This window comes from Pygocentrus nattereri, chromosome 28 (assembly GCF_015220715.1).
Source record: "Pygocentrus nattereri isolate fPygNat1 chromosome 28, fPygNat1.pri, whole genome shotgun sequence".
Classification (NCBI taxonomy): Eukaryota; Metazoa; Chordata; class Actinopteri; order Characiformes; family Serrasalmidae; genus Pygocentrus; species Pygocentrus nattereri.
Window position 1 is genome coordinate 10,964,313 of NC_051238.1, and position 25,676 is coordinate 10,989,988.

Genomic DNA, 25,676 nt, shown 5'->3' on the forward strand with positions numbered 1-25,676 from the left:
GTTTGAACATTTAATGAGAAATGGACCAATGGCATTGGTCCACAATCATGTCAAATAAAAACATTTAAAAGGCCTTGTGGCCATTCTGCCAAAATTGACTCAGATTTTTTTCATTAATAAAATCAAGTACAGATATTTTTGCATGTAAATGCCTTGATCTATCAAATTACACCCTGTTGGCTCACTCTGTAGGAAATGTTGTGACACAATGCTGTGTTGAGCTGCTAGTGAGCAGTGTGGGGTGAAATGGGAGGAGTGAGAGCGAATACTAAAGAGAGAGTATTAAAGAAAAAACAATAACGTAAATATTTGTAGAGCTATTTGTGACAGTATGATCTTGTGAATAAAGCCAAGACCTGCCCATTTTATTCCCTCATTGTGATGCCAGCACTGATTAACACTCAAACGTTTCACTGCTGTTTAAATCACATTTGGGCCAAAAGAGTTTCAGTATGTGGTTCTAACAAAGTTTGGAAAAGAAAACTGTGAAATAATTTTTTAGGCTTGGGGTGTCCAGTTGTATCCACAAAGGGTCGGTGTGGCTACAGGTTTTCATGCCAAATGAGCTGGAGTTCACCTGATTCTGCTTGCTGAATCATTTGGTCTCCGTCTTCAGCAGTTGATCATGTGTGCTCCTCCACTGTTGGAATGAAAACCTGCAACCACACTGGCCCTTTGTGGATAAGCTTGGACACCCCTGATTTAGGCAAAACGTACTGTTCATACCAAGGAAGACACTTTGATTCACAAGGAAGCCGACTCATGAAGCTTAATATACCCAAAGTTTATTACAAATTTTTACTTACTTAATTGAAAAATAAAAGCAATGAAGTTGTTCAGGTGTCAAGAGAAGAGGCATTGCTGTATCTGCAGTGTATTTAGAGAGATCACAAAGTTAGAATGAAGGATATGAGCCTTTGAAGTGAATCTGTACAAAAACAGCGTTTACACAGTTTATTGAGCATGTTTTTTGACAGGAGACCCTGTCATTTGACTGAAGCTCAGTTGGGCAAAGTAAGCTTTGATCTTTATTATATAATGAGCTGGAATGTCAGTAACTCCTTTATTCCTTAAATTTCTTTTTAAATGACCAAGTTATTTTAGGGTTTATATTCTTAATTTTATGCTTTTGCTGAGATACGCTGTGAGGTTTGATGCCTTTGAGGTTTCACTGTTCAAAAACTATGTTTTAGTCTTTTGTATCCTGCCTGGTCAACTCAAACAAAACTGAATGGCTGCAGTTTTACCTGAAGTTTCCAGATCAGATCTATGGACCAATGCAGTCTTACAATATAAGCTGTGGCCTTCAGAAGTCTAGCTGTCAATGATCTGCATGGAGGAAAGGGATCCAGATGCAGGGCCAAGTCCATCTTCCACACTCACCACACATATTTAATTAGCTGCTTATTATGTGCTTGTTTTCTCATTCAATAAAATATAGTCAAAGCCAAAGAAACCATTCTGCCAGGTTGTTGAATATAAACATTACTCTCAGGTGGGAATTTAAATGAGAGTTTAAACTGATGCATTGGAAACAAACTCCATTTTAGTGAGTAAGTGGATGGAAAATGTAAGTGGATGGAAAAGTTCAGTACAGGCGAGTTCAGACATTTAACATTTATGGGAAATTTTAATCAATCGAATAACAGCCTTCTGGTTAAAACTATAGCTTGTATTTGTGTCAAGTAAGTGGATTATACAGTGCAAAATTACACAGACACCTCAACAACTAAATATTGTTTTTCAGTAATTACTGTGTCCACTCTTTGCCTTTATTACAGCTTCTATTCTTTTAAGGAGACTTGCTTTCAATTTTTCAAAGTAATCTGCAGAGATGTTCTTAAATCCCAACAAAGTTCAGTCTTAGAAGTTGGTTGGATTTAAGGATTATCATGATTCCAAGTAATCAAAAACAGATCCAGTAATATTGAGGTCTGGACTGCGGTGAGAACAACAGCAGCTTCTTTGTTTGATGTTTGATTTTCTTCATTTTTGTCTGTTTTCTTTTTTCAATACGGGTTTCCTAACAGTTGTCCCAGATGCAAAGCGTTGAGTTGTCTTCTCACGTTTAAAGGAAGGACAGAAACATTTGTGTATTTTTTCAGATCTGATGTAAGAGTGGAGCTTGATTTTCTGTCAAAAACAAAAAAGCACTGTTGGTAACAGATTTCTTGGTCTATCAGGTCAGACACAATTGTTACGAATCACATCTTGTTTTTTGAGCTCCAGTTTTATTTGTTTCCACACAGGATTTCCTGACTGATCTGATGATGTCAGAGGTGGATCGGTGTGGAGACAACGAGCATCTCATTTTCCGGGAGAACACATTGGCCACCAAAGCCATTGAGGAGTACCTCAAACTGGTGGGCCAGAAGTACCTGCAGGATGCATTGGGTAAGCAGGAAGCACCTGATCTGCTCTACTTTTCATTTTTTCCCGTTCCATTCCTTCTGTGTTGCTGATGAAATATGTCAAGAAAAAGTACCATGTGCAAGACTAACCTGTTTTGAATGGTCATCGCCGACCTTCAAGCCAGAATGTCTTTGCACTGCTTTTCCAATGATACAATCCAGAGTGTATAGAATTAATAATTCATTGGTTTTTTTTGTTATTTTTCTTTTTTACTTGTGCTGTAAGTGCCTGTGTTCAAAGCTGTATTCAATTATTAAAGAGTTCAGTCATTCCTTGAAGGCCTGACTGGACTGGCTGCTATCGCAACACCAGGATGGTGGGAGAGAAAAAGAAATGAGTTGCAAAGCCCTCAGCAGTGTGTCTCTCAGAAGAGCTTGGTTTTTTTTCCTGTTTGGAGAGACTCTCAGAATATGTTCACAATTCCCCACTCATGCAAGAAAACTCACTACTAAAAATTCATTTTAAAGAATTTGAAAGTATTATTTTTTTCAGTTTTTTCTTTTCACAATGACTGAAAACATATAGATTGCTCAATGGCTATTTTCCAACAGCACATTACAAGCACATAGTCTGAGTACATGCTTTGTTGTATTGCATACTAGAAAATATGATGAAACACATCCAGGAGCTCACATTTCTGCAGCTCCTGTAGGTTTATTGCTGTTGAAAGTGCCATCTGTGTGTGTGCATTTGTCCCAGGTGAGTTCATCAAAGCTCTCTATGAGTCAGATGAAAACTGTGAAGTGGATCCATCGAAGTGTTCCTCTAGTGACCTGCCTGAGCACCAGGGCAACCTGAAAATGTGCTGTGAGCTCGCATTCTGCAAGATCATCAACTCTTACTGGTAATGTACTGGCCTGCTGCTGCTGTTACATGACACTACACAGTGCTTTGTGACTATTAGAGGTTCAATTTGGCCCATAAATGTCCAATTTCTTACCACTAATTGGCTAAGCTACTGCTCGTATTCGCCATCAGCAATGTATCTACAACTTCTGGAAGGACTGTAATGACTTTCATCAAATTATTCCCACTCATAGTATATCAGAACATGATTGGTTGATTCCACTGTCACTTCCTAGCTATGTTGTTATGAAATAAGCGTATTGCTACAATACTTGCAAAGTTTAAATACAATCTGTATGATGATTCTAATAAATAAAAAATGAGCTTAAATTTAATGGCATGCGTTTTTTAGTACCCAGAAATCGTTAGGCTTTCTCTGAAGGCTTAGAATGTCATAAGGGTTTCCCTCTGTATGTCTGCATCGAGTGGTTGATGTACTGAAATCTGGCCCTGTAATAAAACACTCGTGGTTTCTATAGTTGTATGCAAAATTTGAATTCCCTGTTCAAATTTTAGGTTTTACTATTTTACAAGTTATGACACATTTTATATTTTAAGTTTTTTTCCAGCATGTTACAAAATTTTGCTGAAAACATTTGCAGAAAAATTAATACTCAAGTTTTTGTTAAGTCAGAAAATCAAAGAAACATGTAATTTGACCAGAAATGGTCCAATTTTTTGCATACAACCTTATCAAAACTGGTAGGGGGGGGGAGCATTTTGTGCTAAATTGTTTTTTGAATTTTTAGATAAATACATAGACAAACAGACAGACAGATACATGGATAGATACTTTATTCATCCCGAAGTAAATTTGCAGCCAATAGCAGTCACACGACACAGGACAGTAATAATAATAAGGATGAAACAACATAAAAAGAAGAATAAATACAAAAAATATATAAAATTATATTAAAAAAATATCTACAGGCATATATATAAATAGAAATAGATAAGACAAAATCCTGCGCCTCTTAATCCTGTATTTATTATGGGTGGGAATCGCTAGGCACCTCACGATTTGATTCGATTAGAGGGCCGCGATGGGATTATAAAACAATTATCGATCTTGATGCATCCTTTTTTCTATACAGGATCTATTTTTTTCTCACTGTGTCAGGACTTGGTACTTTTAAAGCAAAGTATTTGTAATGATCTGTAAAGATTTAGCTAAGATGAACATTTGGAGACTTTTATAAGCATTTATAAGCACCTTAGTTGCTTTCCTGGAACATTAAATCTGTAACGAGAGACTAAACACTAAAAAGTTGTGAAGCAGAAGTCGCTTCTCTTCTGAATTTTCCTGTTCAACTTTAAATGGTGCTGCATTTACATTTGGCGCCGCAGTCAGAATTTAAGGAGGAAGCTGGAGAATAAGAAGTGACTTCAGCCGAACCCTGAGAGACATTTTACAATGAGCTGCTCTACCTCTGAGGAAATGTTTCCTGGTGGAGATGGGAGGAAAGTGGCTATAACATTAGCTGAGCTAAAGCTTAAAACAGAGCAATGGGAGTCTGTGTTTTTGTTTATATTTTTTAGCCTATAACGTTACTAACTAGGACGTTGGCACACACTGAGACATGCTGGACATTAAATGCCGCAGCTCCCAAGATGGTTTCATTTTGGTTGAAAGGACAAAAAGGCTCTTCTGAACATTTGGGTTGTGACTCCTGATCTAACCTGGCTTTAATGCAGAGCCGGTCGGATTTCTCACTCATTCAGTTGTGTTTTTGTTATGTGCCGTGAGACTGTCCGGGCGCTGCACTTACCCACTTCCAAGTTCCCCCCTTTGCATTCCGTCAACATTACGTTATAAATTAAAATTCAGAAAATCGATTTTTAACTTTTGTGAATCGATTCGGAATCATTCACGTTTGCATCTCGATTCATCTAAGAATCGATTTTTTCCCGTACCCCTAGAATTTATGTTCAGAAAGACTAGCATGGTGACATGCTTTGGATGCAGTTAAAAGTGAAGAGTAGAAGGAGTCTCTCTGGTCAAAGTACCAGCCATTAACAAGCAATTCATTTTAATTGAGCAGTTTGTGTTTCACATAATGTAGGCATGTGTAAATGGATGGTGTAGAAGTAATCTTCATATTCAACCCTTGAAGACTGTCCATGAACTATTCTTTCAACTGTTCAAAGTTTATTGAAATAGTAATAGTACTATAGTGAGTTAACAACATTTCTTCTGAAATCAAGCATATTGGGAGTTTGTTACACTAGATGCCAGCACATTGCTGTGAGGATTTGATTGCATTCAGCCAAGAACATTATTGAGATCAGGTACTGATGTTGAAAAATTTGTTCTGTATCACAAACACAACTCCATCATCATCCCAAATGTACTGGATGGAGCTTAATCCCTCTGCAGTAGAACTCCAGAGTTTACCTCTCTAGCTGATGCTTGGCACAGGGCATAGTGACCTGGGGTCCATGTGCGGCTGCTTCAAGGTGTCCCATTCTATCAATCAGTGCTTTTCTCTGGAGATTATACAAGCTCAGTGACCATCATTGAACCTGTGTCAGCAATAGATGCACCTTAAAGTAGCTGAATTCACTTATTTGAAGGGCTGTCTGAATTCTTTTGGAGATACAGTGCACTTTTTTCATTTGCAGTCGTTTGTCTGTAGTGCATCTGCATGGTGAATCTGCCTGTCCACTTGAAGATTATGAAGTAATACCTAAAGCTTCTGTACATACTGCCACCTCCCACTCAACCTGAGTGAGCCATATCTACACCTAAAGCTCTCAATAGGTGGGCTGCACAATTGAAGGAGCAAACAAACTGCAGTGTAGAATGTAGCAAAAAAAAAAAAAAGATGAAATGAAAAACAGGAAGCTGTTAGAATCAGGCCAGGCAGTGGCAGCTGCTGAAAGCACAAGGATAAATGGTGCTCTGCTGGGCATTGCTCGCAGCAGAATGGGTCATACTGCACAGGAGGAAAATGCTTCATTTAGATGTCTCCAGGACAGGACAGAAATAGAAATGGTCATTTTTCTTAAGCCACTTTAAACAATGCAATAATGATGGTCTTTATAGGTTTATTGCATGAGATGCTGCAACTGAAATCTGAATTTGCCAAATTGTGTTACAGACTGTGCAATATCATTTATGCTCATGGGTGCTAAAATATTTTCTTTCCATAGGCCTATCATGCTAGAAAAATGCCCACATTCTGCTTGTACTTTCTGTTTGTTGGCTGAAAAGTGGGGCCTCTCAACCAAAAAAGAAATCCTGTGTATAATAATAGTGGCAGTAATATTAGGCAATAGTAGTTTGGCTTGGAATAAACACTCATTAACCAGTGAAGAAGCAGAGTTCTGACACGTTGTGTTTGGGGGAAAGATGGCAATATGGGATGCCCATTCTCCAAAGTGAGCTTTAGGTCTAGGCAGACTTTTCTACCTGTTATGTGGTAGCTGTGCCACTTCAAGGCTGGTTTTACAGGGGGAAATTTCCATGCAACTTTGATCGCTTGAAACCTACATGGAAGTAAAATTGCATTTGAGTTGTTCGATGTAAAGCATTAGAAACTCAGTTGGAACCCATCTGAAACAAGTGTCATGAAAAAGCTGAACAAATTGCTGATAATGCATCACATGATCATTTCAAGCGGTTGATGAACATGAGTTTTTCGCAACAGATGTTTCTGTAAGCAGCTGTGTTAACTAGCCAGCTAACAGCAACAGCTTTAAACAGTGTGTTTGTTCTTCGTCAGTTTATTCTTCTGCTATTGTGATTATTCAGTTATTAGTTTGTTAGATTATTCATTTTCTCCTCTTGATTTTACAAAGTGCTTAGATATCTTTGGGATTCGTATAATAATATGTATTATACAACAGTCAGTTCCGGCCACGCAAGCTGATTGGTTGAGAAGCATGCTGATATTTCACCATAACATCACAGGTTTTTCACAAACACTATAATTCCGCTGAGACGCCCTTGCTAAGCAATGACTTTGACAGGAGACGCTCGAGCTATTTCGTTCGCTTTTACTTCTTATTATGCCACAAACAGAAAATGGATACTTTTAAGATCACATTTGACCGACAGCCGATTAGGTCAGACTCTGAAGATGAGACTACACTAAATTCCCAAACTGTCAGCTGTGCAGCGAGTGAGCGGAGTTCGTTACTCTGACGTAGCAATAAGCTGCTTGTTAAGGAGCTATAATTTGGTGGAAGGAACTGCTGACGTTAAAACATATTACATGTCGTGTTCACAGCTCAATTTATTAATTTCACACTCGAGGTCGTGTGTTATCGCTATAACATTGCGGCTGTGATGATCTACAGCCGTGATGTTATTTCATGATAACACGCTCCCTCTCATGTTCTACTGCTTAATCAGAAGGAGTGTTGGAAGTGCTACCCTTAAACATTCTACTTAAACATTCATTTTCAAAGGCTTTACAAACAGAAAAGATTCAGTTTTCGAATTTAAAAAGTCAAATTTGTAGTAAATAACTATACATAGATTAAAAAAAAAGATATAAAGATATAGAAAAGACCAGCTGTGTCAGCTAGAAAAATTTATAAAAATTTTAAAAAAGGATATAAAATTGTTGTAAATATGTCAATTACGACAGGGTATACCAAAATTATACAAGGTGCTATTGTAGCTATCTAGTGTAGTAAACAAACGTGTTGCATGCAACTTTGATTGGTTTTTAATTGCTTTGTATGACTGTCAGGTTGAACAGAAATAATGTTGCATGCAAATTATAACAAGGCAGGTCACTGTAGTAAACATTTGTATTTTATCATTTTGTATTTTTCGTCATCTCTCTCTAAAGAACCTTTTAGTTGATGTTTCTTTAATGAACCATGTTTGTAAATGAGATAAGCGAGCATGCAGAACCTTGAAGAGCATTTACATAATCCATCCATCCATTTTCTAAGCCGCTTCTCCCTCAGGGTTGCAGTGGGGGGAAGGGGAGGGGGGGGGTGTTTGCTGGAGCCTATCCCAGCGGTCAGGATACACCCTGGACAGGTTGCCAGTCCATCGCAGGGCAGACAGACAGACAGACATACACAATCACTCACACGCTCACACAGGGGCAATTTAGCATGTCCAATTGGCCTGACTGCATGTCTTTGGACTGTGGGAGGAAACCCACGCAGACACGCGGAGAACATGCAAACTCCACACAGAGAGGATCTGTATCTATATAAAGGTCATATACTTGCTGACCTGTCCATGCTCTGCTCACATGTTTTTCTAGTGTTTGTAGCGGTTATGAAATGTTACAAAAGAATGCATTATGGGTGCATTATGTTTAGATCAGTTAGTATTTCACTTTTACATATGTGGAGGTTCTTCAAACTTTCAAAAGATACTTCAAGAGTTCTGCTACCTGACCCAAGCCTGACAGGAACAAAGTATCATTTTTCAGGCCTGGATTGGACCAATTTTCAGAACAGTAGAACATTCTACTTGGTTCAGGCTCAGATGCGTTCTAATTGATTTTTTTATGTAATAGATTTGTTTCCTAAGCAGACATCTTCATTTTTTCCTAGAAATGTGTCCAAGTCAAGAACCTTGTTTTTAAGCATATAATTCAAGGTGTGAACAGGCTCCTGTCAGAGGCTGGCCATGTGGGAAACTAACTTCAATCATCACACACAGGTCCTCGCCAAAATCATGCTGATTGAAGAAATTAATCCTTCTCTCAACTGCCTGACCCGAGACATTCCTTCAGGGAATTCAATTTCCCTGCCTTTGAGGAGGATCTTAATTTGAGTCCCAATTCCACCTCAGATAAGCAATCAATTCGTAACTGGGCCACCACTCTTCAGAACAGTCTTCCTTTTTATTTTTTTTCTTTAAAACAGCCCGAGACAGCAGATTAAGCCTGATTAGATGTCTCAGCAAGGGGGCAGTGTCTTTACCATGCTGTTGTGAAAACTGAGGCAGCCTTGGATGAGGGGAGGGTAATGAAAGTGTTTGGGGATAGTGAGCCATCCTGCATTGTTAACACTAGATTAAACACGCATAGTGACAGTTGTTCATTGCAGTGAAAGAGCAAAGCGTGTGAAATTTTTACACTGTAGAGCTTTTTATTGCTTTTCATGATTACAGAATGAATGGAAACCCAGTGTCTGATCTGATCCATGTCTCAGTTCTCATAAATGTTCCACGTATCACAGTGTTTTTTGTAAGATCTAGCCATGCTCTGCCCACAAAGGTGTTCTCGCTAGATCAATCAGTTGTTTCCTGTTGACCAGCCATGAAAAACTGTTACACATTAAATTACATCTATTGGTCGGCAACATGCAGCTCTTTTACTGCCCTGTTGCGGCTCCACGTTAGATTTTAAAATAAAAATACAATAATCCTCTTTTGCAGTAAAATAGCCCTGCTAATCGTTTTAACACAGTTTTGACACTAAATGGACTTAAATGCTGGAGTTAATGCTAATGCTGGGTAATGGGCAAATTGCTGCTAATTTACCTTTGAAGATTGGTGCAAAGACTCTTGGTCACCAACAATAACTACAACAATCTTGCCTAGCTAGTAGCTAACGAAAAGGCAAAGAAAGAGATTTAAGATGAACATCGATAATTTGGAGACAGATTGACTTATTTGCATTTATAATCACTCCAGCTGGTTTCCTGATACGTTTAATCTGCAGTGAGAAACAGTCGAACACTAAAAGGTCACGAGACTGAAGTCAGTTACTCATTCGAATTGTCCCATTCCACCTTAAATGTTGCAGCGGTTACTTTCTGGTGCTTTAGACAGCATTTAAGGTGGAACGGGAAAATTTGCAAAAGTCGAACACTGAGAGACATTTTGTAGGAAACTGTTCCACTTTAGTGCAAATGTTTCCTGCTGGAGATGCGAGAAAAGCTACTGTAGCTGAGCTGAAGTTTAAAGCAGAGCAAAGTAATTATGTGTTTTCGTTATATTATAATCTTTAGTGTATACTAGTACATCACCATATACTGAGACATATTTACAGCCGAGAGGGTAAGATGTTCTGGCTCCCAAGGTAGTTTGTTTCTTGTTGAAAGGACAAAATGGCTCTTAACATTTGGATGGCCGACTCCTGAGCTAGTCAGAACTTCATCCCTAAAAACCTTGGTTTTTAGGATAATCTTAGTTTCTAACAGTTTTATCTTTCACATGCATATGAAAAAGTTAAATTAAAACACAATTTACAAAAAAGCACTTCATTTTCACCATTAGGTTGAATTTGAACTTTTCCATTATTCTGTATAGCTTGTCCAACCTTGCAACCATATCTCCAAAATATCCATTTGTGGCATGTATAGGTCACTTACAGGGCAGTTCAACTAATTTGTCAAAATTGTTTACATTGAGATGTAAAGAAAGTCATTTTGAGTGGTTTGAAGTAGTTAATTGTGAAGAAGCTGATTTTCTTTACAGTGGTGATGATAGGAACCAGGGGTCGCAAGGTATACAACACAAATATAACCATTTTATTTACCAACCAAAACCACCAGTGAACTTATGCCTGTCGTCTGAATTTTATATATAATGTTGATGATAGTAAAATATAATAAAGTAAATGATCTTTGGGGACTGTTTTGCCAACACAACGCTTGCTTCAACACAAATGGATTTTAAATTGTATTTTTGGGCCTTCTTATCACATCTTCTCACAAAACTGAAGTGAATTGTCCTCTGTCACTGTCCTCTATTCTTCAGCGTGTTCCCACGTGAGCTGAAGGAGGTGTTTGCGTCGTGGCGGCAGGAGTGCGGTAACCGGGGACGCCCCGACATCAGCGAGCGCCTCATAAGCGCCTCCCTCTTCCTACGATTCCTCTGTCCCGCCATCATGTCCCCCTCGCTCTTCGACCTAATGCAGGAGTATCCGGATGACCGCACCGCGCGCACACTCACACTCATCGCCAAGGTCACACAAAACCTCGCCAACTTCACCAAGTGAGTGCTGCTCCAAGCATGTGTGTGATGCTCTAACATGCATCATTCAGCATATTATGAGCTTGATTAACCCTTACACATTTCAGCTGTTGCCAGTAATAACAAAAAGATGATTATTTCTCCCTCATAGTAAAAAAGTGGACAAAGTTTTGTTGAAAATGCAGACTGTAAAGTTTCAATCAATACCAAGTGTGTGTAAAAATGGAACTATACAGAGCAGAGGAATCCTGAGACTGTAGCTGAAAGCACCTGGGCAGAGGGTGCTGTGTTCTTAGCCTGTGTTATTTGTGGTGTGTGTAGATTTGGCAGTAAAGAGGAGTACATGTCCTTCATGAACCAGTTCCTGGAGCATGAGTGGACCAACATGCAGCGCTTTCTGCTCGAGATCTCCAACCCAGAGACCATCTCCAACACTGCCGGCTTCGAGGGCTACATTGACCTGGGTCGCGAACTCTCCACTTTGCACTCCTTATTGTCAGAGGCCGTCACCCAGCTTGACCAGGTGTGTGTGTGTGTATGTTTTCATACATTTTTAAAATTGTTATTACATGTAAGACTTACAGATATTGTATGTTTTATTACATATGTACTGTCGACACAGTTTTTGAACACTGTCTCCACTTAGTTAAACACTTTGACCTTGTTGATCCACCTTGTTGCTGTAAAGTCAGACAGTAACTCATCGGTTCTCTGTTGCTTTATAGTTTGTGTTAGTCATCACAAGAAGCTGTCCACAGGACGCTGTTTTGGTTGGTGGACTCTTCTCAATCCAGCAGGGACATTTGCGTGTTTAAAGTCCCACAGCACTGCAGTGTCTGATCCACTCATACCAGCGCAACAGAAACTAACATACCACCGCCACGTCAGTGTCACTGCAATGCTGAGAATTATCCACCACCCAAATAATAACTGCTTTGTGGTGGTCCGTGGGGGTCCTGACCATTGAAGAATAGGGTGAAAGAGATGCAGAGAAACAGATGGACATACACATTTATACACATACACAAAAACATTGGTTTTACATCTTATTACATCAATTAAAATGAACTTGACCTGCAGCGTGATAGTGACCATGCCCCTAATTTCTACTTTGTCTGCTTTGCTTTGTCTTTCAGCAAATTATTGACTGCTCTTCTCTTTAGTGTAGATCACTTAATTTAAGCCTTAGACAAGGATTTTTATCACAACACACTGTTTACACATACATTCTTTTGATACGCTCAAAGCGAGTGTGTCTCAACCACAAAAGTAAGCGTGATTAAAACATCTGAATCTGTGGATATGTTGTAAAAAAGGAAACTGATTGAGGAAAATATCCTTTCTGGGCTGAAATTTTTGGGCCATGCAAAGTGTATTAATGAATGCTCAGCACATTAGCATTTGTTTACATCCCACTGGGCTAATCTCACGCTGCTGTAGTGGCTGATATCAGGATCCTGCCGCGTTCGCTAACAGCCTGTTCTTCACTGCACTCCTGCTGTTCTGCTTCAGAGCACGGCCGCTAAGTTGGGGCCATTGGTGCGGATCCTGAGGGACGTGAACATGGCCCTGACCAACCCCACAGGGGTTCCGGTGGCGTCCCCCACAGAGCGGGTGGGATCACCCAGCCTACCCAGCTGCAGCGTCTCCACCGGCCTGCAGAAACTCGTCATGGACACTGAGCTCACTGGGTAGGACTCGGCATGAGTTAGCATTATTAAATCACTCTTAATAGCTTAAATCTTAATAGCTCTGATGTGTCTGTCTACATGTACTGTTTAGTCCTAGTGTACAGCATCTGCTGCAAAATCGCAAAGAGCATCTCAGGACTGCAGTAGGGCTGGACCTACACTCAACAGATATCCAAGAATGTAGTTTGTTGTAAGATTCAAGGACTGGTTTTGTATGCTTAGTATATGTTTTTTTAGCTAGCAATACTGTTACTTGGCTATAAAGTAAATTATACTTAAATAAAACCTGAGGCTGTAGTCAAGTATCTATGTAAACAAATAACGTAGCATGTTGTTCCCGTTTATAGTTCCTTTTTACTTAACGCACTGCAGATTAAGCCTGTGTAAAACAATCTATTTAACCTGGAGCCTTTAATTTATTAAGTAGGCTGAACATTAATTTTTACAGTGTGCTTTTTTTTTAGATAACTGTAATATACACTGCAAATCAAATTAAGCTTGGACAGCATAATATACTGTAGTGCCTATATCCACTAGCTTTTAACTCGCGTAAATTAGTTCTACTGACTGACATTCTGTTTTCAGCACTACAGGAAATCTATAGTTGAGCTAATCTAAGAATGTTTGTTGTGCTGCATACAGCTAGTTCTTTTACATTTACTGCAACTATAATCACATGATAGAGGGGTGCAAATGTATTATTAGTGCTGCTGAAAGATTATTACTGTTATATGGTGTGCTTATCATTAATGTTCTAAGTACAGCTTTTGGTGTGATAAAAACACAGTGTAAACAAAATATTCAGTGTTTTGATTTTGAAAGTTAGTAACCTGCTTGCCTTAAAACATTGAGATCATAGATTTACAGAACATCAATCCGAATGTTACAACTTTATTTTTAAGTTAGAATTTTAGGGCATCCAGAATACTAACTTTTTTAGGTTAAAACATTGACATGGTCATGTGACTTTTTTATTGGTGAAAAATTGAGTTTGGAACTTAACTACTTAACTACAGCACAACTTAAACTACATAAAGGCGCAAGGGTTAGTGTATATTATGCCTAGCATGTCCTGTTCTGCCTTTGCAAGTGCTTTCCTTTTGGTGCTCGAAAAGGATCCTTAATCTAATATAATCTAATCTAATAAAGTGAATTTATCACTTAACATTCAGGCAGTTGACTCAACTCAGGATGAAACGTTGGCAGAGACTCTGGAATGAGTCAAAGTTTTCTTCATTTTAAGAAAATAATTCTTCACTTGGGTTCAAGAAGTGTAGTGTTGCTCTGTCGTTTCTGGGGGTTTTTGCTCCGTCAACTTGATAAAAAATAATCATTCAACCTTGTAATGATGCATTGAATTTGCTTGACTGAAATGTGTTATTCCAGCACAATTATTGCCAAAAGTAAGTGACCTGAAGGTGAAAAATTGTGACGTCACATATTTCATTAATGTGGAAATGTGCTACACATTTGACTCAAGTAAATTCAGTGCTTCACTTTTTTCAGTGTTTGAGTTTGAGACTCCTCGAGAATCAGTGCTGAGTACAGTTGATACAAGCATCAGTCTAGGCCATTTAAGTTGTCTGCTTTGTAACTGGCAGTTTTGCATCTGCGCTGCTTAATTAAAATGCAAATCAATCAGGAAGATGGACTCAAGATTCATGATTCAGAGTTTTACTGGCCACTTGTTTCAAATACATTGAGATATGCATGTTTAATACTGTTACAGTAAAAACAGCAACATATTCAACAGTGAAACAGACACAGGTGAGAATGCAATATAACTATGCAGCACAATGAATTGCAAGTTTTACACAAAGGATCGGGCTTCCTCTGTAACAGACTGGAATCACTTGGCCACAGCTGTCCCTGCCGTAGGGTTATGCGAGAGTACATGTGCTGGATAGTGCAGAGTGTGAAATGAAGGAAATCATGTTTTTTAAAGCTCTTTTGCAAAAATGCATTATGCAAATTAAGCCACACTCAGAGAGCAGTGGTAACAAAGAATACATTTTATTATTTAATTATAACTTTTATATGCTGCTATAAAGGATCTTTATTATCACAGCAGCCTCCAAGCAGAGCTTCTTTGAAAACATTATAGGGCTTCATTATAGCTGCTCATTGTTTTTTGAGAGCAGCTGATATTGTCTCTTTGCCCTGCTAGAGTGATTAGTTTGCACATTCTGCAGTTTTGCATTTTCTGGCTCAGTAACTCTGTTGCTGGAAAACTGGAAGCAGCTGAAAGTTAAAACACTTTGCTGTTCAGCTGATAAACTGGCAGTACCGGTGTAAACTTGTGTTATTTGCGCAGGAGGCAAGTGTTTACTTCACATTTGATTATTTTGCCTTTGGAATTACCTGTGAAGTCAGAATTGAACAGATTAATGCTCGTGCCCCTTTTTCACACAGATACTTGAACATTTTTCACTCGCAATAACATTCCGTTTTAGCAAGATGGTGAGCAGATGCTTGGTAGCATATATAGCATCTAGGTTTATATTAACACTGTGTACATTATAAACGTATTATCATTAGCATGTACATGTATTACACTAATTAATGATGTGACAAATGTTATTTTGAATCAGCATACTCAACTGAAATGTTCATTTTGAGAGAGCTGAGGTATTACTTTAATTTTTCCATATTGTTTAAAAGTAAATACATTTAATTGCGGTGAATTACATAATTAACCATTAAAACTTGCAGATTTTTTTAAAAGATCTACAAAAGTTGATCATTCAGCAAAGAGAGGTGCATTAGGTTCTTGAGACTTCAGCATCTAAGACGAGTACTGAATGGATTTACTGTAACTTGTGGCTAACTTTTAATAGACAAAGCAAATTTAAGCAACATTGCCTGTTTAAAATCTAAAGTTGTCATTGGTTTTCAGTTTGTTCTGCACTTGCATTAACTAATGAAATCTTGCATTTTTGCTTCACTTTGGATCCAGTCACATATGCAAATGACACAGCATTGTATCCCTTTTCAAACGGCCTATTCTTGCAGAACATCTGCCTACATACTGCAGGCAAAGGAATGCAGCTTCTACTGCCCCCTGTAGGCTCCTATACAAAGCACTTATGAGGACTAAACCAATACATACCTGGAAAAAAGCATGTGTATGCCTTCATAAGTCCTGTTGGCTTTTCACTATTGGATGTTTTTTGTATTTATTGAAATATAAACAAATTGCCATACATTTTTTATTTATACCGGTAACCCCTTAACACAATTCTATAACCTAAGAATAGCTCCATTTGTTTGCGTTGCAGCCCCTGTAGTTACTGAACAGTATGTTATGCTACCTCTGAAATATGTGTAAATGAGACCTACATCTAGTTCGGATTCTATAGGTTCCATAGACATGAAGCAGTTACTTACTGCAGTGAGAAATGGGTACACCCATACACCCAGGAATAAAATTGTTATATCAAAGACAATTTGCCATATATTTGCATGACTGGGCTAAGAGTAAGAGATATTGAGTTATACATACCTTTGTTATCACCATCAATAACTCGTCTAAATGTCAACATCTGCGACTGTGTCTTTGTCCTGGTCATACAGGTTGGTGGATTTCACCAGGCTGCCCTCTCCGACCCCTGAAAACAAGGATTTGTTCTTTGTTACGAGGAATTCAGTCATCCAACCATCACCTGCCCGCAGCTCCAGCTACTCAGAAGCCAACGAGCCAGACATACAGCTCCCTAATGGCAGCAAAAGCCTGTCCATGGTGGACCTGCAGGACAGCCGTAGCCTGGAGAGCGGCCCTTGCACTTCGTCCAGTGACCCTGCCAATGACCTACAGGGCAGTGGGGCATGGAACGCCCCTACCCTTAAAGGCAATATGGCTGCTGGGCCCACTCTGAGGAAAACGGGCCAGACACCCACCACCCCAAGCACAGAGACTGCCCCAGGACGGCCCCAGCTGCTGGCCCCCCTCTCCTTCCAGAACCCAGTATACCAGATGGCGGCCGGTCTGCCGGTGTCGCCCCGAGGGGGTGGAACAGCTGATTCGGGCTCAGAATGCCACAGCTCCATCAGCTCCCAGGGCAATGTGGAGGACTCAGCAACTACAGGGGCCAAGCACCAGTTTGTTTCCCAAGGCAGCACAGGTGCAGCAGCTGGAGGAGGAGGTGGCAGCAGCAGTGATGAGTTTGTAAGACGCTCAGGGGAGTTCACACGAAGGCAGCTGTCACTCACTGAGACCCAGCACCAGGCCAATGTGCCAAGGCAGAACAGTGCTGGCCCTCAGAGGAGGATAGACCAACCTCCTCCGCCCACCATCACACGAGGACGCACCCCTCCCAGCATGCTTAACACCGCCCCCTACCCACGGCCCTCCAGCGGCAGCATGATGTCATCCTCACCAGACTGGCCCAGTGGCGGCGCCCGGCTGAGACAGCAGTCCTCCTCCTCTAAAGGGGACAGCCCAGAGACCAAACAGCGCACTCTGCACAAACAGGTGAGTGCAGCCTGCCTTGTTTCAGCACATTTCTGGACTGGAAAACCTGGATTCACAGTCAATAGATTATAGGTCCCTGGTGTTTTCCCTGTTTTGTTGCAAATACAAGTATAAAATGTCTCTAATATAACGCTAGTACTTTTGTAGATTTCAAATGAAGTTGTAAATAATTTGAAATTTATCCAAAATGATGAATAGATGATTCCTCTACGATTAAATTTTGATTAGTTAGTTATTTTTGATTAGGAATGTGCATTCCAACTAATTTTGATGTTCATCTCTCTGTAAGGGTTGATTAACAGATTAACTGAGGCATTTACCTTTTTAGGTGATAACAGTGGTCTTACACAAAATTGTCAGCACACCTAGGAGCACATTTGAAAACATTTTATTTGAAAATGTATTATTATTCAAAAATAGCCAGGAGATGGGTAGGTTTTCGTGCCAGAGTAATTGAGGCTGCTTCTTCAGATGAGCCAATGAGCTAACAGAGCTAACTGGTGGACACATCATCTTACAGGTGGTCTTTTCTCCTCGGTGGACAGTCTGCCAGGATATTGCTTTTTCACCAAAAACTATCTTCTTATATTGTAGTTAATCTCATTAGTGATAAAGTCACACTGTTTCTGACTTCTGTCACGTAGGCCTGTCAATTATTACACAGTTGCAGTTATTTGAGATGGTCACAATTATTTAAGTGGACATTGCAGTGATTTTCCACAGTCCTTAGATTTCACAGTAATATTAAGCTGCAGCAAACAAAATAAGAACTAGGTGTGTTAAGCTGAGGCAAATAAATGCAAATAAAAGAAATTAAAATGAGAATAAAAAATTGTTACTTGGTGCTCTGACATGTTTAGAGGGCAGCGCTGAGTAATGTTTGTATAAGTCTGCACACAGGATTGATTCAACAGTACAACCAGAGTAAACATAGTAAACATAATAAGCTAATCAGCCCATTTTGCACTTAAAGTTTGTATTTTAACACTTGCAAACAATGAAAAAATAGGCAAACTGTTAATCTGATTTTTTATATGACAATTAATTGTGAGCTAAAATTTCTCTATTGTGACAGTTATGTTAATAATGTTAACAACATCCTTAGCAAAGAACTCACGTTAAGGCACTTGTGTTTTACAGTAAGAAAGTATAATATAATATACTTTCGAAAATACAAGGGAACTGAAATTTCACAGTCCTGTTTTGATCAAATCTCAGTGCAGATCACTTGACAAGAAATAACTGTACATTACTATTTATTGCTTAGTGTTGATAATTTAATAACTTTTTCCTGTTGCCAAAAAGCTTTTTATAAAAGAGCTAAAATCCCTTTTAGTGTCGTTTGTAGTATTTCTGTATCTATACTGTATTTTGATTTTGATAAGTTATTATTGAATAAAGTAACAACAATAACAACTTTTGAACGCATGTGTTGCTGATGTGAAAACTATGTGCAAGAACTTGCATGCAAGTTAATTTTAACTTGACTTAATATAGCCAGTACCGTCGTTCACACATACAGTATATGTGCAACAACTTAATTGGTTTCCCAGTAACTTAGAAGCTAATGAGTGTTTTTGCTTGCTGGTGGAACCACACAAGGCTCTTAAGCTGAATTCAGTGGAGCATTCGTCTCACAGTTGGACGAGGGGGAATGGAGCAGACAGGCCGAATTAATAGTTGGAGCAGAGACACTTGGGTAGTGATTAAATGACTGCACAGATTGTCCAAACTGTTCGTCTCAAGTCTGGCGAAATGAATCTTCATTAAAAATTGATCAAGCATTTCCCAGCCGGCCCGAAGCGCTGTTGTCACCTTGAAAAGTTTTAAGACAACATCTAATGCCTTTCTGTCTTCTAAATGCAAGCGTGTGCCGGCACGTACATGCCCAAAAGTCAAGCCAAGTCATTCAAGTAAACAAACAAACAAAATGTTAATCAAACAACCAGTCCAGATACGGTGCAGTTAGGATGATGGCTTTTAAAAGATTTCCAGTTTACCTCGCAGAGTTTGCCTTGCTATGTCCTGAGAAAGCAAAGTAAAAGCACACAGCATATTCATGTGGGAGAATAATAAATAATATGTATAATATAATATTATATAAAATGCCAATTGCATCATGAAAAGGAAAAAACATGTTCTGACTGCACTTGTTATTTTCTTGTTATTTTCACTCTTGGCCTTCAAATGTCCCTCTGTTTACTGCTTACTTAACTAGCTAATATTGTGTAGATGTGCATATTCATGCAAGTGTGTGTGCTGGGTTTGTTCTATCTGGGTTTTAACCAGGCCCCGTCTCCAGTGAATCCTGGTGCTCTGGACCGTACTGCTGCCTGGTTGCTAAATATGAATGTGCAGTATCTGGAGCAGGAGGGAATTGACCCAGATTCCAGACACAGGGAGGACCTCCCAAACAAGGACGAGCTCACACAGACTGAAAAGGTAAAACTCACAGTATTTATGTAAGTAAAACACCATGATGGCCTTAGGGGATCAAGCACTGGTGCAGCATGAAATATGTAGTTCTCTCTTACTTGGTATTCAGTTGGTTTCAGTTTATGCACAAAGTGCCTGAGCAGAGGACACACAGAGTAAGAGGGGGAACCTCATTCTTCTGTTTTGTTAATTTAACTATGGCTTATCTTCGGGCAACCGGCATGCAAGCCAAACGTGATTTGCATCAGTACGTATTAAATGTGTTCATTTTATTGTCAAAAACAAAGCCTTCCAAAGCCTCTGCTTCAGAAAAACCAAAGTTTATTCATTTGCTTTTCCATGTCCATCTTACTGAAAGGCATGTGGGGATTGTTCAGTTTATTAGAAACACCTGCCTGCCTACCTTGTAGCTCATTGGCCATTTAATCAGGCACAATATAAGTGCACTTAGTAAGATTACAGTTACTCTCTGTAACCTTTTGTTGCACAGTTTATCAGCCCCACTCTTCAAAGGACAGGAACAGTTAGAGGTCTGCTACCTGAGCCTGATGGGGCCTGATGACTATTGGGTTTCAAGCTGGGGTCAGGCTGATTTTTCACATACAGCATCAGGCTCAAGTCAGTCTCGGGTCAGTTTTCTAAAGAGTGCAATAGATTTGTTTTTATTCAAAGGAATTAGCATTTTAAAATACTCTAGTACCTATGTGTCAAACGGAATGCCAGCGGTCCAAGTCAGGCCCATAACATTGTCCTATTTGGCCCACAAAGTTGTTTTCAGTTTTCTATTCTATTCTATTCTATTCTATTCTATTCTATTCTATTATTCACTATCACATAGTGTACGTTATGACCCCCAACAACAATCTACGGGCCAGCGGTTACAAACACAAAAAAGATGCCTTGTGTGTAGTTGAAGCAAATAGGCAGTTTTTAAAAAAACTATAGAAAACGATTTATTTTATATGGAATTATTTTTTAATAAGTCTTCAGTGCCTGTTTTTGCTGGTGCAGTGGCATATTTTGAATAAACAGTGGCCGCTTTGGGTAATGGCCAAATGTTAAAAATAAAAACGTAATAAAAAAGTAAAAATGAAATAACGGCTGGCCCACAGATTTGCTGAGACTTTTAGTATGGCCCTTCTGGTGGTTGAGTTTGACACGCCTAGTCTAGTATGTATACAGCAAAACTGGTTTTACTAGCTGTCCAATAGTATTTTGAGCTCTGATAGCAAGAGGACAGGCACGTCGTCTCTTTAGTGACACATTTACCACGGATGCTGCCATTGCACAGCACCTACTAGCCAGAAACGAATCAATTCCTTACACCGTCACATCACGTGTCAGCTACAGAAAAAAGTCAGTACAGTATTTTTGCTCATTTTCTCTCAGTCATCTTAAGTGCTTAGTAACAAGGCAAAGCACTATAAAATCATGCCTGTGATAATATATTTCTGACAGCTCATATGAGCAGGTTCAGGTCATGTCTGGGTTCCAAATTTAGCTGTAGCAGATTTGTCTCAGATTTGGTGATACAGCTCAGGGTTGGGCTTTTATTTCATGCTTGAGCAGACCTTTATTATTTCTGTGGTCATACTATTATTTGGGCTGTTATGCATTTCAGCATCAGTAGTAGGTTTAGAGATGTCCTCCACCCACAAATCCAGCCAAGAGTGGCTCTGTGGTTAGAAACTGACTATAGAGGGTTAGAAGATCAACACAAATTGTACCTCTAATAAGATTAGCTGTGATCCCTGGCTATACACCAGATTAGATTGAGATACAAGGTAGGTGTACCTATTAAACTGGCTAGTTGAGAGTTATATACATCACTCTGGAGGTACACATGAAATACAGAAGGGCTGGAGAGTGGAAATCTGACTCCCCAATCTTGAATAGCTGGCTTGAAAAAGACACATAGCAAGATAGACATAGAGAGCAAGAAAAGAAAATGAGAGAGAGAGAAAGACCTTGTTAGAGATCGCTGTGCTATTCTGTTCTTTAATGAATGATGAATCCAACATGGCGCTCTGAACGGGCACATCCGTAGGCTCAGAATGCTCCATGGGAGGCACCTGTGGGCTTTGATAGCACCATATTACCTCCACTGTTCTCTACAGGGAACAGCTATTATTCATACACTGCCCAATGCAGGCGCCTCGCCTTCCTTGGAAACTTTCCACGTAGTGTTTGATTTCTGTGGTTATGTTTCAGTTAAGTACAAAGAACACCTGCAAAAGTTAACATAAAACAGCTGCTCACTAAAAGTTTGGCTGTATTTGATGCCACTCAGCTTCATGTTCATCAAAGGGTCTTGCATGGTATAGAGAGCAAATTTGTCAAATAATGATTTGGCAGTTTTTTTTCTCCAACTATTGTTGAAAGCACCTACTAAAAGCTCCCCAAAGGTGGTTAACCCATTTTCACAGTAGCCATAAAATGCAGTTTCCACCTTTTTGGAGATTTTTGAACAAATGTCCCTTAGTTTTTGAATATTTTTTCCTCGTATAATGTTGGTGGAATACATTTTGATGATGTGATTTACAAAACTAGATGTGAACTGGATTTTTGTCTTTGTAAGAGAGCAGGTCATTATTTGTGAAAATGTTTTTTTTTAGTTTCAATTCTATTTCTTATTGTGTCGTTTTTTGTTGTCACTATTTTTATTATCACAGTAGACGTTCTCAAATCTTTTTGCTCGCTAGCAGCGCAACAAAATATTTTATTTTAATAAATTTATTATATTTATATTATGACCTAAACTGTGAAATTTAACCCTATAAGCATCTCATATCTTTATTTTCTGTCTTATGTCCCTCCACTGTTAATACACAATGCTGCAGCACCTGTTTCCATGTGTACTGAATAAGTTTATCAGCTGTACAGAGTAGCTTTCTCCAAGGCCAGTGTGCTTCTTCAAGGTCAGTCGTGTCCGAGATAAATTTTTCAGAGGTAGCTTTTCCCAGTGGGACTGTTTAGTCTCACTTCATTAGAGTGAGTAATCTTGGTTGAAGATAACTCTAAGAACGGTCAGATATGGTATCCAGGATGATGCTCTCAGGGTGTTTTGACCTTGTCTTTAACCTTGGTCTTATACAACAGTGGTATCTGAATTATCGTAAAGTGAATGTTGCATATAAACATACTTCCATGTCATAATTATTAGTTGGAGTTTAAATTATTTTGATTCTCGACACTCAAGGATTAAATAAAGTAAAAGCAACACTTGTCCACATGTGAGAAGGGTACATATGAATAAAAATGATACTGAGCAATAATCTCTTTGAAGATATTTATGACAGTGAACCTTGTTGTGAGAAAGTGTATACTCTTCTTTATCCTCTGGACGTGTTTGTGCATAATTTGTAGGAGAATGAGAATTACTGACAACTAGTAGACTGACTAGGTGACGTTGAATCATTTGGAAATGTGACTTATAATAATCTGATCTTGTAATAATCTAATAATCCAGCAGAAAGCTGAACACATATTGCTGCCACTAGTGCAAAGCATAACTATAATGACAGTTCACTGAGTAGTTCACTGAGCAATGTTTGAAAATAAATTTGAAATTCTCAGATATATAAATATGACCATGTCCCAAACAGTCAACACACGTGGTCACTGCTGTGGGCACTGGTCAGTAAAAGATTGAGTAGCAGCCATGCATAGTTGTACGGAAAGCCTGCTTTGGCAGTGGAATTGGAGGATAATCTAATCAGAATAATCTAATCTAAGAAGTGAGCATGCAGTTTCTGGCGGGAGCAGAGGACAAATGGCTATTGTTGGGTTAATTACTGGCATTTTTTAGCCTTTCATGGATAACATGTAAGTGAATCCCCAGATGTCAGAACAACATCAGAAACGTGTACGCATCATTTTAGAAAGGTTTCTTCATACTCCTTCATACACAGACATAGGCTTTTAACTTAACTTTTAACTTAAGATCTCTTAAATACTCACTCTGTCTATCTGTTTCCTCCTCTTTCTGTCTTCATCCTTCCGCCTGCAGTATCAGCAGGAGATCGCTATGCTGCAGGAGCGCCTGCGTCTGTCTGCAAAGAAGCTGGAGGAGTATGAGGTACGTCTGCAGGGTCAGGATGAGCAGACCCAGAAGATGCTACTGGAGTACCAGGCTCGGCTGGAGGACGCAGAGGACCGTCTGCGCAGGCAGCAGGAGGACAAAGAGCTGCAGATGAAGAGCATCATCACCAGGTGATTGTTGTCGAAGGAGCACAACAACATCTCAATTTATCCATATATATCCTTACAAAATGTTGAGTAGAAAGTAGAAGCAAAGTTGCCATCAGCCATCAACATCCTGTGGGTAGCAACTGACCACTGATGAAGGGCTAAAAGGTGACTAGGGCTAGGCTAATCGTTATAAGAGTATATTAAGATGATTCAACCTATTTTTCACCGCTTGTACTGGATTTAAGTAATATTATCCCATGAAAATGTCTTGTATTGTGCTTATTCCGTCTTTTTAAATTAGCAAATTATCTGCCAATAGAATGATGACTTCACCAGATAAAAAACAATAAACAGATAAAAAAATGTTTAATCTTGTAACACTATTACAACAGCCTCATAATGAGAAATATTAATTTATTGACTAGATTTAAGATGATTTCACTTACAAAGACTTTTTTGCAGTGCACTAGTGAGTGTACACTATAAAAATCCAGCAATGTCCAGTAATTTGAATGGTGTTAAAATGACTTAACAATATACAGTGCCCTCCATAATTATTGGCACCCCTGGTTAAGATGTGTCAAAAGCCTTAAAATAAATTCAGTTTTTATTGTGGAAACATACTGTCACACTGAAAATTGTAGAAAAATGTAACCTTTAACTCAAGTAGAGTTTTAGGGGGAAAATAAAATCCATGACTAAGAAATAATTTTTCCTCATAAAATCACCTGTTCCACAATTATTGGCACCCCTAACAATTCTTAGGAAATAAATGTAATTAAAGAATTTCTGTCACTTCTACAGTAGTTTACGAAGTTAATCAAAGTATGTAGGAACATTTAATTAGCAATTCACAACTTCCTGTTTCCCTGGGGTATAATTATGACGTGACACAGAGGCCATTTCTCTTCAACATGGGAAAGACAAAGGAACATAGCATTCAAGTAAGGCAGATGTGTGTTGACCTTCACAGGTCAGGCAATGGCTACAAGAAAATAGCCACTCACCTACACCTGTCCGTATCTACTGTCAGAGGAATTATTAAGAAGTTTAAAACAACTGGAACAGTGGTAAACAAGTCTGGACGAGGACGCAAGTTTATTTTGCCACCACGCACAGTGAGGAGGATGATAAGAGAAATAAAAAGTTCTCCAAAGCTCACTGTTACGGAACTGCAACAAATGGTAGCATCTTGGGGTCACGAAGTCTCCAAAACAACCATCAGACGCTATCTACACGCCAACAAGCTGTTTGGGAGGCATGCACGGAAAAAACCTTTTCTCACTCACAATCATAAACGTAAACGTTTGGAGTTTGCTAAGCAGTACTGGGACTTCAACTGGGACCGTGTGCTTTGGTCAGATGAAACAAAGATAGAGCTTTTTGGCAACAAATGCTGTAAGTGGGTCTGGCGTAACACAAGAGCTGAGTATGCAGAAAAGCACCTCATGCCCACTGTGAAATACGGGGGAGGATCAGTGATGCTGTGGGCCTGGGAACCTTGTTAGGGTGCATGGCATCATGAATGCTTTGAAATACCAGGACATTTTAAAACAAAATCTGGTGGCTTCTGCCCGAAAGCTGAAGATGGGTCGTCACTGGGTCTTTCAGCAAGATAATGACCCTAAACATATGGCAAGATCTACACAGAAATGGTTGACCACACACAGAATCTAAGCTCCTCCCATGGCCATCTCAGTCCCCAGACCTTAACCCCATTGAAAACCTGTGG

General features: G+C 39.2%; 1 protein-coding gene across 8 annotated transcripts in view; it reads left to right on the forward strand.

Annotated features, from left to right (window-relative positions):
- dab2ipa (DAB2 interacting protein a) overlaps positions 1–25,676 on the forward strand; it is a 193,684-nt gene that overhangs the window by 162,631 nt on the left and 5,377 nt on the right. For all 8 annotated transcript variants that reach the window (XM_017716095.2, XM_017716098.2, XM_017716099.2 and 5 more), the window contains 8 exons: positions 2,250–2,394; positions 3,112–3,256; positions 10,940–11,176; positions 11,477–11,678; positions 12,668–12,846; positions 16,420–17,317; positions 19,607–19,759; positions 23,763–23,965. In XM_017716095.2, coding sequence (XP_017571584.1) covers positions 2,250–2,394; positions 3,112–3,256; positions 10,940–11,176; positions 11,477–11,678; positions 12,668–12,846; positions 16,420–17,317; positions 19,607–19,759; positions 23,763–23,965 — 2,162 coding nt within the window. The remainder of the gene's footprint in view (positions 1–2,249; positions 2,395–3,111; positions 3,257–10,939; positions 11,177–11,476; positions 11,679–12,667; positions 12,847–16,419; positions 17,318–19,606; positions 19,760–23,762; positions 23,966–25,676) is intronic.